This window comes from Eptatretus burgeri, chromosome 1, assembly GCF_056783735.1.
Source record: "Eptatretus burgeri isolate ZD-2024b chromosome 1, Ebu_testis_v1, whole genome shotgun sequence".
Taxonomy (NCBI): Eukaryota; Metazoa; Chordata; class Myxini; order Myxiniformes; family Myxinidae; genus Eptatretus; species Eptatretus burgeri.
Genome location: NC_140961.1, coordinates 69,900,962 through 69,915,161, shown reverse-complemented (window position 1 = coordinate 69,915,161; position 14,200 = coordinate 69,900,962). Strand labels below are relative to the sequence as shown.

At 46.7% G+C, this 14,200-nt stretch overlaps 2 protein-coding genes and 1 pseudogene across 3 annotated transcripts in view; 2 read left to right on the top strand and 1 right to left on the bottom strand.

Moving 5' to 3' along the window:
* Positions 1–14,200, top strand: part of C1H22orf23 (chromosome 1 C22orf23 homolog) — a 105,011-nt gene that overhangs the window by 2,631 nt on the left and 88,180 nt on the right. The gene's annotated exons all lie outside the window — the stretch shown is intronic.
* LOC147034689 (uncharacterized) overlaps positions 4,107–14,200 on the bottom strand; it is a 17,785-nt gene continuing 7,691 nt past the window's right edge. The window contains exon 2 of the mRNA XM_085887208.1: positions 4,107–5,203. Coding sequence (XP_085743334.1) covers positions 4,317–4,829 — 513 coding nt within the window. The 5' untranslated portion in view covers positions 4,830–5,203 and the 3' untranslated portion in view covers positions 4,107–4,316. The remainder of the gene's footprint in view (positions 5,204–14,200) is intronic.
* LOC147034690 (uncharacterized) lies at positions 7,668–9,569 on the top strand (annotated as a pseudogene).

Sequence of the window (14,200 nt, the reverse complement as noted above, 5' to 3'; positions counted from 1 at the left end):
GCAGAGCACAAAACTGCATGCAACGACACGAGTGCAGCATTTCCACCAGCCTTGAGAAGTTCGGCATGGATGCCACAGATCCCTGGAGCTTTGCCCCGTTTCAACTGGTTCACCGCAGCCCGTGTTTCCACAAGCGTAGGTGGACCACAGTTTATTCGAGGGTCAGCAACAGGGATTGTAACACCCTTGACGTCCAACTCGACAGTTGGGGGATCAGCCTGGTACAACCGCTCAAAGTAACCGGCCCAGCGGGCCTTCACTTCAGACTCCTCTGTCAAGAGCCTACCACTCTCTGCTCGAACTGTAGTGCTCCGAGGGATGGGCTTGGATGAACGTAATGCGCGAATTCCCCTGTAAGCGGGACGAGAATCACCTGTCCACAGGTGATGCTCTACCCCTCACAGATTCCTCGCACATAGGCCTCCTTGTCCACCCTCAGTGCACGTACAGTTTTACGCCTCAGCTCCCTGAACAGCTCAGCTCTGCCATTCAGCCTGGCCCTGCGACTCTGGTCAATGGTATCCAGTGTCCCTTGAGAGACAAAATTCTTCTTTGCCCTGCGGTGAGCTCCAAGGCATCCACCGGCAACATCAAGGACGGTGGTCTTGAAGGCGCTCCACAACTCTTCAGGACCCCCCAAAGCACCCAGACCCCCAAGTGTCCACTCAGCCTGTTCGCAAACTCCTCAGCTACTCTCTCATCCCTGAGCTTGGCAACATCCAGCCTCGGCTGGGATGGTACCATTCTCCAGGATTTAAGGTGCAGCTTTAGAGTTGCTACAACAAGCCTGTGGTCAGTATTGAGGAACTGAGCACTCCGGTAGACCCTGCAGTTCTGGATCATCCTCCAACGACCGTCAATGAGGACATGGTCAATCTCCTTTGCCACACCGCCAGCGTTGGAATACCAAGTCCAGCGATGAGCTTGTGGGCGCTGAAACCATGAACCAGCCACCCTAAGTCCTCGACTTCTTGCAAAGTCAAGGAACTTAGTGCCATTCTGGTTCATAGTTCCTGACCCATGGGGACCAACACACACCTCATAACCGTTCCTATCAGTTCCAGTCGATGCATTGAAATCCCCCAAGACTAGAAGTGTATCTCGTCTGGGGCACTGATCAACCACAGACTCGAGTGTGGCGTAGAATGCATCCTTCACGGTGAGATCACTCGCCTCAGTCGGAGCATAAACGGAGACCAGGGAAATGACACCTAAGGAGTGACGAATCCTTAATCTCATAATACGCTCGTTGACCGGTGTTACCTCAATTATCATTGGGGTCAGCTTATTGGACACAGCTACAGCAACTCCTTGGGTATGGTAACCATCAGAGCGACCAGACCAATAGTAGGTGTAACCACCCACCATTATCTCCCCGCAATCTGGTCTCTGAACCTCAGAGAGAGCTGCAATCCTGATGTCCAAACGCTTGAGCTCAGATGATAACAGAGACAGGTGATCATCCTCTCTTAGGAATAGGACATTCCAGGCACCCACCCGAAGGGACCGCCTCAGGTTAACCCAAGGAGACCGCCGTCTGGTGGACGACACCTCAGCACCACTCCGACACACTCTCCCGCAATCTGACCCAGGGATGTTACCCCGTGGTTTCCCTCCTATCAAAGATTGGGGGTCCCGAAGGCTTTGCCCCAATCCCGTCATCCGGTGAGCTGCCCTGCGAAGGGAAGCTGCACAGGAGGTACTCCCACGGAGTGGGTTTTCAGATTTTTTTGCGTTTTTGCGTTTTGCGGAATGAAGGGTTTTACGGTGGCCGGAGTGCAAATCCTGCCACCAACCTAATAAGAAGTGACCCAACTGCAGGAGGACGTCCGCAGACACAGTTGGGCAAGGAGTTCAATGCTGTAATCGATATGATTCACTGGTTTTGCCAGGATAACAAGAGGCAAATTCTGACCCAGCTACAGGAATCTAACAATTCCATACCTACATGGAAAGTCAATGTTCTCGTTATAACAGGTCAAATCTGTCCAACTTTTAATTTCCCCAAAATGGCAAGATGCGAAGCCATCCACAACAACATGTCCGAACCCAATCTCTGCAGCTGATTCAGGAAAACTTGAAGATCCTGAACCATAATATGTAAGAACGTATAATGGGGCAAGAATCCAAAGCGCTCCACGGACAATAGAAAAAAGGGAAAAAGTTTTTATATTAACATATAAACCATTAAATCTGTACATTAGTCCGGGAGCAGTGGGGGTGAACCTGGTTTTGCCGGATAAAGTTTTTTTCTTTGCTGTTTCTTATAGCCTTGGGGTAGCTCTTCATGATTCGGGGGGGGGGGGTGACCGTTTGCAACCCTTGGGCAAATTGCTATATTAACCCTTTTGTGCCATAAATGCATAAATAATGAAAAAAAAATCAGGTTTTTTTCACAATTTATTGCAATGAACCCAACCAACATCATCACATTTACTTGTGTCTATGATTATTCACAAATTATGTAACCAAAAACAACTTAAAAGATAGAATAATGACTTAAGACTCAATATTAACCCTTTCCTGACTTATTTTACCCAGCACAAAACATTTGAACATCTACAGACAACAGGGGTCTTTGACGCATTATTGCACAAAAACCACTTCAAAATTATGGCATGGGATTTTAACGTCATCTCTTGCTTTCAGACCTGCTGACATTGATGCAAAATAGACTGGGTTAGACACTCACTGTGTTTAGTTTGACCTACCGTAAGATCAATTAAATTCGTGAAACAAACAAATATAATAATCTGCTTCTACGAGTTGCTTCCCCAATCTCCTCAAACCTTGCTACTGCACACGTGAGCAGCCAACTGCATAACAGGCACAGAAAATTGTGCAAGGCAGACCTCTGACTTGACAACCACACCTTCTCGAATTACAGGGACTTTCACTTTTTCAACCACACCTGATCATTTCAAGAACATATTCTGGGGCCAGTTTCACATCATCTGGGACTGTCATTGGTGACAGCGACTTGTTCTTGACATCTCTCATCCATCCATATTCCTCAGGGTCCAGTGCCGGTGGATGGCTAGTTTCAAGCATTCGCCATAAGATTGCCTGATAGTGAGCCCTCTTGATATTTTCTGTGAAAGCCTCCTTTGTCGGTGGCAGGGTGCACAGTTTGGGTGATGATGTGTGACCCTTCCCATTCTTTTTACCCCAGACAAGCAATCTTGTCTCAGACATGTCTTTGGCTTTTTTCATACCATAGCATACAGAGATGAAGGTTGTGGCCTGTTCCATTACAGCTGTGAATGGTGCTTCAATGTCACCTACAGCCAATAACTCATAGCCAGCCTTCAGTGTTTTAAGTACACAGCCCTTCACTAGCCCAAAGTAGCAAGCAACTGTGTCACATCCTGAAAGAGCATGGGCAGAGAGAAGTTCATTAACAATTTTGTCATGTTTTACCACCGTCTGCTTTATGTCCACAATGGTCTTCTCTTTACTTGGGGATTCAATGGTAAGTTGGAGGGTGAGATTGGCCTTCTTGTAAAAGTGGACAAGGAGCACGAAGACAGCCGTGTCATCTGACAAGACTGACAGTTTGCTGGCCTCGCTTGCACATTTCAACGCCTGTTGTACAATAATGATATCAGCCTCTTCCTGGGATGTCTCAAGGTCATGTCTTATGCTTATGTCTTCATTGGACATTTGAACTGGGCAAGGGTTTTCTCCTGCGATTACCAACTTGTGATTCCTGGTGCTACTGGTGTGGAACAACCTATCTCGAGCCAGTTCGTCGCAGATGATTTTGATGAGTTGCTTCTTATTGTCCACAGAAGACAAGACAACCTTTTGCGCTGGAAGCTTTGTTGTCAGGTGCAGTTGGTGGGTGCGGCTTACTCCTGTTTCTCTCCCATCTCTTGTGACCGACTTTATGCTGAAATCATGGTACCTATCGAATATCAAGTAGACATCACTGTCCTTCAGGTATCTAGCAACCCGTGTCTTCACATTTGAGACATAGTCTGCTACGGTACCGTTTGCTGGCCAATGAATTGTCCATAGAAGAGCTGAGCCATCAATGACTGTCACATCTGGACATCCTGAGAGACGACTGGATACCTCCACCTGTATTGAACGTTTGAGTACTGATTTCGCTTTTGCTGTGCACATTCCATCCTTAGTGAACATTGACGTTGGAACGGGCACAAGTTCATGTGATATTACATCTCTCACGTCAATGTCCCGATCACTTGACAACAAAGCTATCACTCTCACATAGATGGCATCAAGATCAGTCACTCTTGAACTGCCAACTTGTACTGACTTAGCTGTTGCTGCCATAGTTTTCATCTTTTTTGCTATGGTGGCGTAGAAACCCTGGGGCCAACCTTTTCAAGCTCTGCTAGCAGGTCTTCTCCGATACTAACCAACTTGTGCACATTCACACTGGAATCTCCAGTCTTGCCACTGCTTATATTCACGATTTCGTCGGGATGGTCACTGGGATTCAATGGATCAATGCAGGTCGCCAGCTTCTGACGGATCCCATCTCTGTCTTTGGTGTCTGCAGCTATTCTCGCCTTGGATTCCTCCTTGTGGGACGTTTGCCTGCAACCATCTGCACCATCCTCCTCCATCTCGTCCAAACCAGTCTCAATCTTACAACACAGGTGGCGGCTAAGTGCCCAAACCTTAAGAGTCTCCTCCTTGAGCTTGATGCCAATGATGCCCCCACTGCTGTGCCCGTACCTCATGAATGTGGACTCGATGAACTGGTTGCTCCAAATCCCATTCCAGATGCCACGAATGTGTCGAGTGACGTGTTCACTCCTCATGAAATGGGTCTGAACATGAGGTGGGAGCTTCTCCATACTGCGAAGGTAGTAGAGGCCATATCTCGCGCAATTGACATGACCGGCAGCAAAGTAGTATGGCAGTATCTTGTGACATTCCGAGGTATTGCAGAGTCTGCTTATCTGTCATTCTGCCGTTTGTAACGATCTGTTTGTCTACTGCTTGTATATGTGGACACACAGGTTTTATGGCATTTTATAGTAAGTTCACTATTCTGGTTCAATGCTTACTGAAGGTCAAAATGCTTACCATCATCATAGATCTTGCTACATCGTATGATAGTACTTATTCGAACAGCGGTTGTGGTGATTAATGGGTCTTTCTTCGTTTCACAGCGAAACTTCCACTGGAAGAAACATCTTTCCTGATTGGACTCCATAAAATGTCAACCCTGAAAATAAATAAGTCAAAAATTAGATTCTAACCTGGGAGAAAGCATTTTATAACTGTGCCTGAATACTAGTACCGTACAAAGGTTCACATTTATTAATACGGTTCCCTGCTGAAAGAGAGCAGCACCCAACAACAACTGTCATGCCCATTTTGATAACTGTCATCGGAAAAACTAAATTTATACAATCTGAATTTGTCTAGTATTTTAATCTGGAGATTCTATTGTACTAACTACTTCATATAAAGCTTGACAACTGGAAGTCTGGTAGCCTATTCCATGACAAACCTGCACAGCAGAGTGGGAGTGGTGCCCAGCCATGTGCTTCTAATATCTGAAACAATGCAATGGTGCCACCTTTTGTCAGTTTAACTAACTAATGAAGTCTCTCAGCCAATACTTCATCTTAATATGCATGGGTGATAAACAGATCGAAGCAGGAAATGTAGGCCTACGTTTGGGGTATATATGATCACCTAGGAATGCCAGGAAAGGGTTAATAATCATCAAGTTTGGGCAAATTGTGTCCAAATCAGCTGTAAAATACTTGCCTTATGAATACTAATGATGAAAATAAATGTGATGACTTTTGGTCACAGCTATTTACAAGATATCGCAAAAAATAGTATTTTGGGGCGCATTTGAGTGTAACCGGCGTAAAAGGGTTAATATAGCAAATTGCCCAAGGGTTACGAACGGTCACCCCCCTGAATCATGAAGAGCTACCCCTAGGCTACAAGAAACAGGATAGAAAAAAAACTTTATCCGGAAAAACCAATTTCACTAAAATATCTGCCTTTTGCTCCCGGACTACTATACTAGTACACACACTCCATGTGGGAGAGGCAAGAAGGGTCATATTATTGTTACGTTTGTGGGGGTAGATGGAGGAATCCCATAGTGAAGATAGGATTGTATAGTATAGCATGGTCTGTGGACGAATAGGCGACATCTGAATGTAATTTAAGTAGGGGAAACTGTGAGCTTAAGATTGTTTATGTGTCACTACACAGGTGTGGTGTTGTGTTAACTAAGTAGGGTCTAAGGCTAGTTTCTCCCAGTATGTGATTGCACCCTATGACCTCTTCCTCGTTTATACATTTACGGGGCCTGCCATAAAGAACCATGTTTCACAACAACAACAATAACCAGCAGATTAAACCCTGCCTCCCAGGAAACGTAACAGGCAGGCCATACCCCCAAGGATGATGATTGGTCAGTGTGACGTTAGGGGAAAAAGGTTCGAGAGAGGGATAATGGTTGAAAGAGAACAGTTGGCCTTCTTGTCTCTTCTGGGCACAATGAGAGAGCTGCCCGATTCCCGCTGTAGTGCTGGTTTGAATTTGTTCATGTGCTGAAATAAGGCGCGAGCCATTGTCAGTTTGGTTGGGCCAAGAAGAAAGCCAAGACTGGGCTGGCGGTCGCTCCTATTTGTCTCTTATCTGCCAGCCTTGGCATTCACCTTGTTGTATGATCAAGGAGAAAAGCGGCACCATTTGGTGTGTGCAGACCTGGAACTTAGAGGGAGGGGTGTGGCAATGTCGACCGTGAGAAGAAACTGCATGGTGGTTTGTGGGCCCCTGGCATTGAAGGCCGTCGGCACGAATTTCCTCAAGTACGTGGCTGCGGAGAGTGACTTTGCGCCATTTTGGTGCGTTTTCCCGAGTGGTGGATACGTAGTTCGACGACACCAGGCTCCTAAAGTTCATATCTGGACGCAAAGCTCAGTGCCGGCATAAAGGGGGGATTTTCTTTTCTTTTTATCTTTCCCCTTGTCTGTTTTTGTGACTGAGTGGAGACGTCTCAAATTTGGGTTTAGTTTACCTCACTTTTCATTCTCTCATGCTTTGATTTATTTTCATTACCACCCTTTATTTATGTTTATGAAATCATTATTGTTGAATTTCCTTGTGTATATTTGTTTGTTGTGGATTCGAGAATAAACCTGTGTGCTTCCGTTCTGGTAAAGCGCCTTCCCTGTCTCCATCCCGCATGTGCCGTAACTGCCAAGAATTTCGGCTGTTCGCCTCCAAGTTAAAACCGTCTGGCTATCTGTCCAGGCTGGTGTTAATGGCTTGAACACGGCAATTGGTGTCATAGGAGTGGGATTTTTCGAACCCCTCCCCCCTCCCCCCGCCACATGGGACCATGACAATTCATGTCAGAGGGGATTGAGCTTGGAAAATTGGGAATCTGAATTTAAACAATCACCTTTCTACCATCGAGGTAGAGAGGGTTGTAGTGACTGAGTTTGTTGGGGTAGAGTTTGCTGAAGAGGATAGGGTAGGAGCTTCCCCCGTCCCTAGCGCCAGACCCCCTCCTCCACAATTGCAGAAAACGAGATGCAGGGAGCGGGTGTGATGTCCAACTAGGACTTGTTTCATTTATTGATGGAAGGACTTAACGAAATAATGAACGATTGGAAGGCAAAATTGAAGGGAAAATAAAAGGCATCACTTACCAAATGAAAGAAATTAAGACGGGAATAACACAGGAACTGGGAGAACTAATTGACAGAATAGAGAAAAGAATGGAACACCAAATGGAGGACAGACTGGTAGAATTCAAGACAAAATTGGAGACTCAATTTGGGGAAATGGAGAAAAATATGGCATCAGACTTTGAGCATAAACGGGAAGAAATGGTAGGGAAAATAGAAGAGGGTAAAATCCAGGCTGTCTGAATAGAGGAAAAGTTGGAAGGAAAAATTGAGTCAACAAAGAAAAGAATTGACAAAGTAAATGAGGACCTGAGTGGCTATCGTGGCAATGTGGATGCCAGGATGGGGCAGCAAACAGAAGAGTGGTGTTGTGTTCAGTGCCAGGGTGGCGGTTTGGAACAACAATCTGGTGGCGACAAGAGGTAGAAAATGAAAAAAACTGTATAATGGAACAATGGAGGTCCATGGGGGCTACAATTGACTGGGGAAAGGATGGATGAGATGTCACAGGAGTGGCTGAACACTTTGTGCAATACCCTCAAGGGAGAGGTTGTTCGGGTCCAACAGAGTCTGCGAGACGAGGTGAGTCAGTCCGTTAAGCATCTCCAGGACGAAATTAAAGCGACCCAGGGGACCCTCACCACAAGCCACATTTGGGCACCAGAGGCTCCAAAATGGAATACCCAGCTGGGGGTGGGGGGGGGTATGTTTTGGCCCTGGGATGGATTTGGACATGGAGGAGTCGGGGAGAAGAGCCTCGGGAAAAACCATCCCCCTTGTACATATTGATGGGTGAAGGAGTTCAGAGGCTTTCCTGACGCAATTTGAATGCGTGTTTCAGCTTAATGGTTGGGGGGAGCGGGAACATATGGGGAATCTGGTGGCGATACTGCGAGGGCCAGCCACAGATGATTTAAATGTGGTTCCAGGAGGGAATATGGACAAGTAAGAGCATTTGCAATGCCTTGAACCATTGGTTTGGGACGGGTGCAAGGTGCGACCTGGTCCGGGCCCAGCTGCTGCATCGTAAGCTAAAACCTGGTGAAACGCTGCAGGGGCTGGCCTAGGATATATACCAATCTGTGAGGATTGCATAGAGGAAACTACCAGCACAGGCGTGGGATAAGCTGGCAAATTTTTTTTTATGGCCGCTCCTCCTGATCCCAAGGTCCGAACTCTCGTAGAGTTGCAGGATCCAGCCACGGTGCACCGAGCGGCTGAGTGCGTGGCGAGACTGACCTTTTTAAGGAGGTCGAACTGTGTATCAGACAGGCTGTCACTTAAAAATCACCTAAAAAATTATAGTAGTCGGATCCGGATCCGGATCTTCACCAAAATCTCAACAGTCGTCCTTGTCACACATCCAACCTCCCACCAAATTTCATCCGGATCTGTCCACAGCTTTTTTTGAGATATCCTACACACAGACAGACAGACAGACAGACAAACAAACAGAGAGAAAGGGGTGAAAACATAACCTCCTTCACCTTCGGTGGCAGAGGTAATGAGGGAGCACACAAACTTATGTACAATGAAGAGTAAATATACCCTGACAAGGCGACGACAATTCCGATTCACATGAAGCAAAATTGGGCAAGCGAGGTCTTGGATGGCACACAATTGGAAAATGCAGGTCACAGGAGCATAGGCCAATTGCTGTTTGCAATGTGCAGTGTATGGCAGGAACGATGTGGTAAGGTGAGATATGCGTTTTTCTCCTGAAGGTGCAGCTTCAACTATCCGTACATGTGGAGCACCAGCCCCCGTGACTCTCCCTACATTGTCCAAAGCTCCTCATTCACCCCGGTCCTCTGGCCTGCCCTCCAAACTTCAGGACCACCCTTTCCTGCCATGGGCTCCGTGATTGCATGCCCACTCCTTGCTGCTTTATTGATAGTTGAGGTTTGTGGAGAAGCAAGACCATAGAACAGATCAGGACGCAACAGAACAAAACTAACAACAGAAGGAGAGGGGGGGGGGACAGAACAGCAGGGTTGAGGGACAAAACAGATAGACTTAAAACATAAGGAACATGAGGAAGAACGTAGCCTCGGGAAAGACACGGGGTGGACAAGATGATTACAGACACAAACTCTCAGGAAGGAAACCAGGAAAGTGGAAAAGAGGTGGGCTTGGAGTTAGTTAATGGGGGTAGAAATGAACATGGTTTTGGATGGGAAATGATTTCAGATTGTGGTGAACAGCTGCTTTGAAAACCTGGAGGGAAGGTCAGGTCAGGTCCGGTATGGGAGCATGTGTTGGAGCAGCACTTTGCTATGTCCACTTTCTGCCTGTGCTCCAAGGGCCTCCATCTGGCCATCCCCCAGACAGATGCCTGGCCCATCCCCATCTCCTTGAGATGCCGATCAACCTGCTGCAACCACGAGGCACGTGGTTGGCCCGTTGCCCTCCTCCACTCATGAGGCTCCCTTGCTGAGAGAATCTCGTGAGTGTGATCAGGTATATGAGCCACATGTCTAGACAGCCACAGCTGATGCTTACGGACTATACAAGTAATAAATCTCATCTGAGTCTCTCTCAGCAACTGCTCGTTGGACACAGTCTGACCAGCGATAGCCAATGATTCTCCGAAGAGACCAATAGTACCGAAGGAGTTCAGTCTTCGTCTCAGATCATTGGTCAGAGTCTGAGTCTCACATCCGTAGAGCAAGACTGGAAGCATCAAGGACTTAAACATTCAGACTGTTGTCCTCCTGCATAGGTACTAATAGCACCACACCCCATGATCAAGTGAATCCACGACTCCCCAGGCCCGACCAAGGCGTCGATTCACCTCTGGCTCACAGCATGCAGAAGACATGAATATCACTGCCAAGGCAAGGGAAGAAAAGGAGAAAGAGATTGAAGAGAATGTGGAAGTTAATATTTCATACAAAAGCGGAACGAATGATGGAGGTGAGCGGAAATTCTGGATTTTGTTAATTTCACCAGAAGGAAGTTGAAGGTGGAGAGCATGCATCCTGCAGAAACCTGGAGGGGGTTTTGGGGGCGAGTGAGAACATGGAAATAGCAGAGGATGCAATACCAGAAGTAAGGCTGAAGAAGACAGAGAGACCATCGACCTGTCTGTGACGGAAAAGTGATCGGCTCATCGACTCAGCTTCATCACAGGAGATTCCAATGATCTTGAAGGCCTTGGTTTCCACGGCATAAAACTGAGCAAGGTGTAAGACAGGGACACCAACTCAAAGGGGAGAGCAATACTCCGTCAAGCTGTGGATGAAGGCCTTGTAGTGAGATAAGAGTTCAAGTGTGCCAAGGAAGGATTTTGCATGATGGAGGATGCTAAGTCGGCGACTGCCTTTGGAAGGCAACTTTGAGATGTGGTTTGCCCAAGAAAGATCATGGCTGATAGTGAGACCCAAGAGCTTGAGTGACTGAACTTCCTTAAGAGGATTGTTCAAAAAGTAGATAGGAGAGGGAGAGACAGTGAGTGTGTGTGATTTCTCAGGATTGAAATACATATTCTAAGTATTTGACCAGCTTGCAATTCTATCAAGGTCTGCAGAGAGGGAAGAGGCTACTGCCTGCCTATTTGAAGGATGGGAGCTATTACGGCAGAGGGTGGAGTCATCAGCAAGGAAATAGGATTTTCCAGAGAGTGAAAGAGATCGTTGATAAAGATTAGGAATAGGATGGAGCCCACAACGCTGCCTTGAGAGGGAGAGGAGATGAGAGGATCCCATTGAGAGCCAGACGTTGGCTACGAGAATGGAGGAAGCCAGTAAGCCAAGCGTGGAGTTGGCCTTGGATGGCATATTTGTAGAGTTGGCAGAGCAAGATGGGGTACCAGGTTGTATCGAAAGCTCAAGACATGTCGAGAGAACCCTGATCTTGTGTCTGAGATGAAGGGCCTCCATCCATTGTTGGGAGAACAGAAGCAATATTTCCAGGGTAGAGTAACCTGGTCTGAATCTGACCTGATGGTCAGAGAGGTCATTGTCAGAAAGCAAGCCTTCAGAGGAGAAGAAGGAGGAGAAGAAGGAGGAGAAGAAGGAGGAGAAGGAGAAGGAGAAGGAGAAGGATTTGATGTCCACTGCAATGATGGATTGCATGACATTGTTGATTTATTTTCATTTATTTGTATGCAGCCTGTGGCTGCTTGGCTGCATCATTTTCTGGGGGTGCGGCTCTGCCGCTGATGCAACCCTCCCATTACCAGATCGCTGGAAATCATTTGCCAACCTCGAAGGATAAAAGGCTGTCACCCACCTGGTGTTAATTCAACGGTTACGACAATACCACTTTTTTCTGCCTAAACTTGCGGAAATTGCCTCGTGTGGTGCAAAAAGGGAACATCTGGACAGAAAACGGAGGTATAAAACATAAAATCAAGGCTCGCAACAATGAGAGATTTTAGACACACACAATAGGGTGGGTCTGATTTTTCTAATGATCTGAATTTGCGACGCATATGTAAATAACATTTAATTACTTTGATGATTTTGCTAAATATTCAACATTAGCAAATACCATCCATTGCTTCGCTGATATGAATACTAAAGGGGGTGGAGAAAAAGAGGGGGGAAGAGAGGGAGGAGGGGGGAAGAGAGAGAGAGGGTAGGGGTACAGAGAGAGAGGGGTAGGGGGGAGAGAGAGTGAAGAGGTGGAGGGGAAAGGAGAGAGGAGGGAGGGGGAGTGAAGAGGGGTGGGGGAAGTGAAGACAGTGTGAGGTGGAGTGTTAATTATGATTCATACCGTCTCATCAAAATGATTCTGCATCGAATAACAGTGAAGATGGAAACAAAACAATTAAATGTCTGAAATCCATTTTCTACTGGTCATACTATAAACACAACCCGGAGACAAACACCGCCCGGACACGTCCGGAGACAAAACCCGCCGGACGCATCTGGAGCCAAGCCATCCAGACACAAACACTGCTCGGACACATCCGAAGATAAACTCCCACCTGGACACGTCTGGAGACAAACTCCCATCCGAAAAAAAACTCCCGTCCAGACACATCCGGGGACAAACTCCTGTCCGGAGACAAACTCTCAGGAAGAGGGAGCATGAAGCACTCGCTCAGGATGACCGATCACAAAGCACTCGCTCAGGATGACGGATCACGAAGCACTCGCTCAGGATGACGGATCACGAAGCACTCGCTCAGGATGACGAAGCATGAAGCACTCGCTCAGGATGACGGAGCAGGAACCACTCGCTCAGGGCGATGGAACATGAACCACTCACTCAGGATGATGGAGCACGTAGCACTTGCTCAGGATGATGGAGGATGGAGCACAAAGCACTCGCTCAGGATGACGGAGCATGAAGCACTCGCTCAGGATGACGGAGCATGAAGCACTCACTCAGGATGATGGAGCATGAAAGCACTCACTCAGGATGACGGAGCATGAAGCACTCACTCAGGATGATGGAGCATGAAGCACTCTCTCAGGATGACAGAGCATGAACCACTCGCTCAGTGTGATGGAGCACGAACCACTCGCTCAAGATGACGCACGAACCACTCGCTCTGAATGATGTGGTGTGGCAAAAGCGTCTGCAGTGAGTGAACGATTCGCTCAGAATGATGTTGCGCGATACCACTATCGACTATATGGCGCTCAGCAAGTGGCATAAGCACTCAAGCAAGCACTCCAATTAAATGGTTGATCAGGAATGGATAATTATTTGTGATTGATGATTGTGATAAAATAATTAGGTCATTTGGATTATGACAAAAGTAAGTAAATCAAAGTCGATTGCAACAGTGCACATGTTCATTGCACAACCTCAGGGCAAATTGTCCATTGACAATATTGTGTCAAAACAGGAAGGGGATCCACAGGTGTACAGCATGGTTAAAAGGGGGAATGATGCCAAAAAAGTTGGGAACCACTGTTTGCACCTTTTAGACCCCCTGGACTCCTGAAAACCTTGACACCCTGTAAATCCCTCGACCCCTAGACTTTCTAGACCCATAAGACCCTCTTTGAACACTTTAGACTCCTTTGACCCTCTATAATCCAAAGACGCAATAAGACCCTTGAGACCCTTTATAACACTAAGACCCCAAAGACACTTGTAGACCCCATTAGACCCTATAGACCTCATGAGACCTTCTGTCTGAGGGCCTTCTACAGTAACACTTGAGGGTCACCACTCACCAGCCATAATGAAAAGGCCCCCCATTGGTAAACCACCTCAGTACCAAGCTTCGAGAGTGCAAAATTGAACGGATTAATTAATTTTCTCTTTCTTTTTCCAGTTCTGCTCATTTTGGTTGGTTGCATGGTGAAAAGTCACAAAAGGCAGAGAAAAAGTCCCATGTGACAAAGAGAAAAGTCCCACATGGCAAAGAGAAAAGTTCCACGTGGCAATGAGAGAACGGTGTCCATGACAACAATTTCACTCCATTATAATTAAATGGGATTTTTTTGTGATTTTATAATTGCCAAACCTCAGGAATTTTTCAAGATATCACATTGAAACTTACACAGCTTACTCATACACATGTGTAGTATATGTGTATAAAATCTGGTCAAAATCACTCAAAGATCAAGACCTATGCCATCCAAAACATGTAA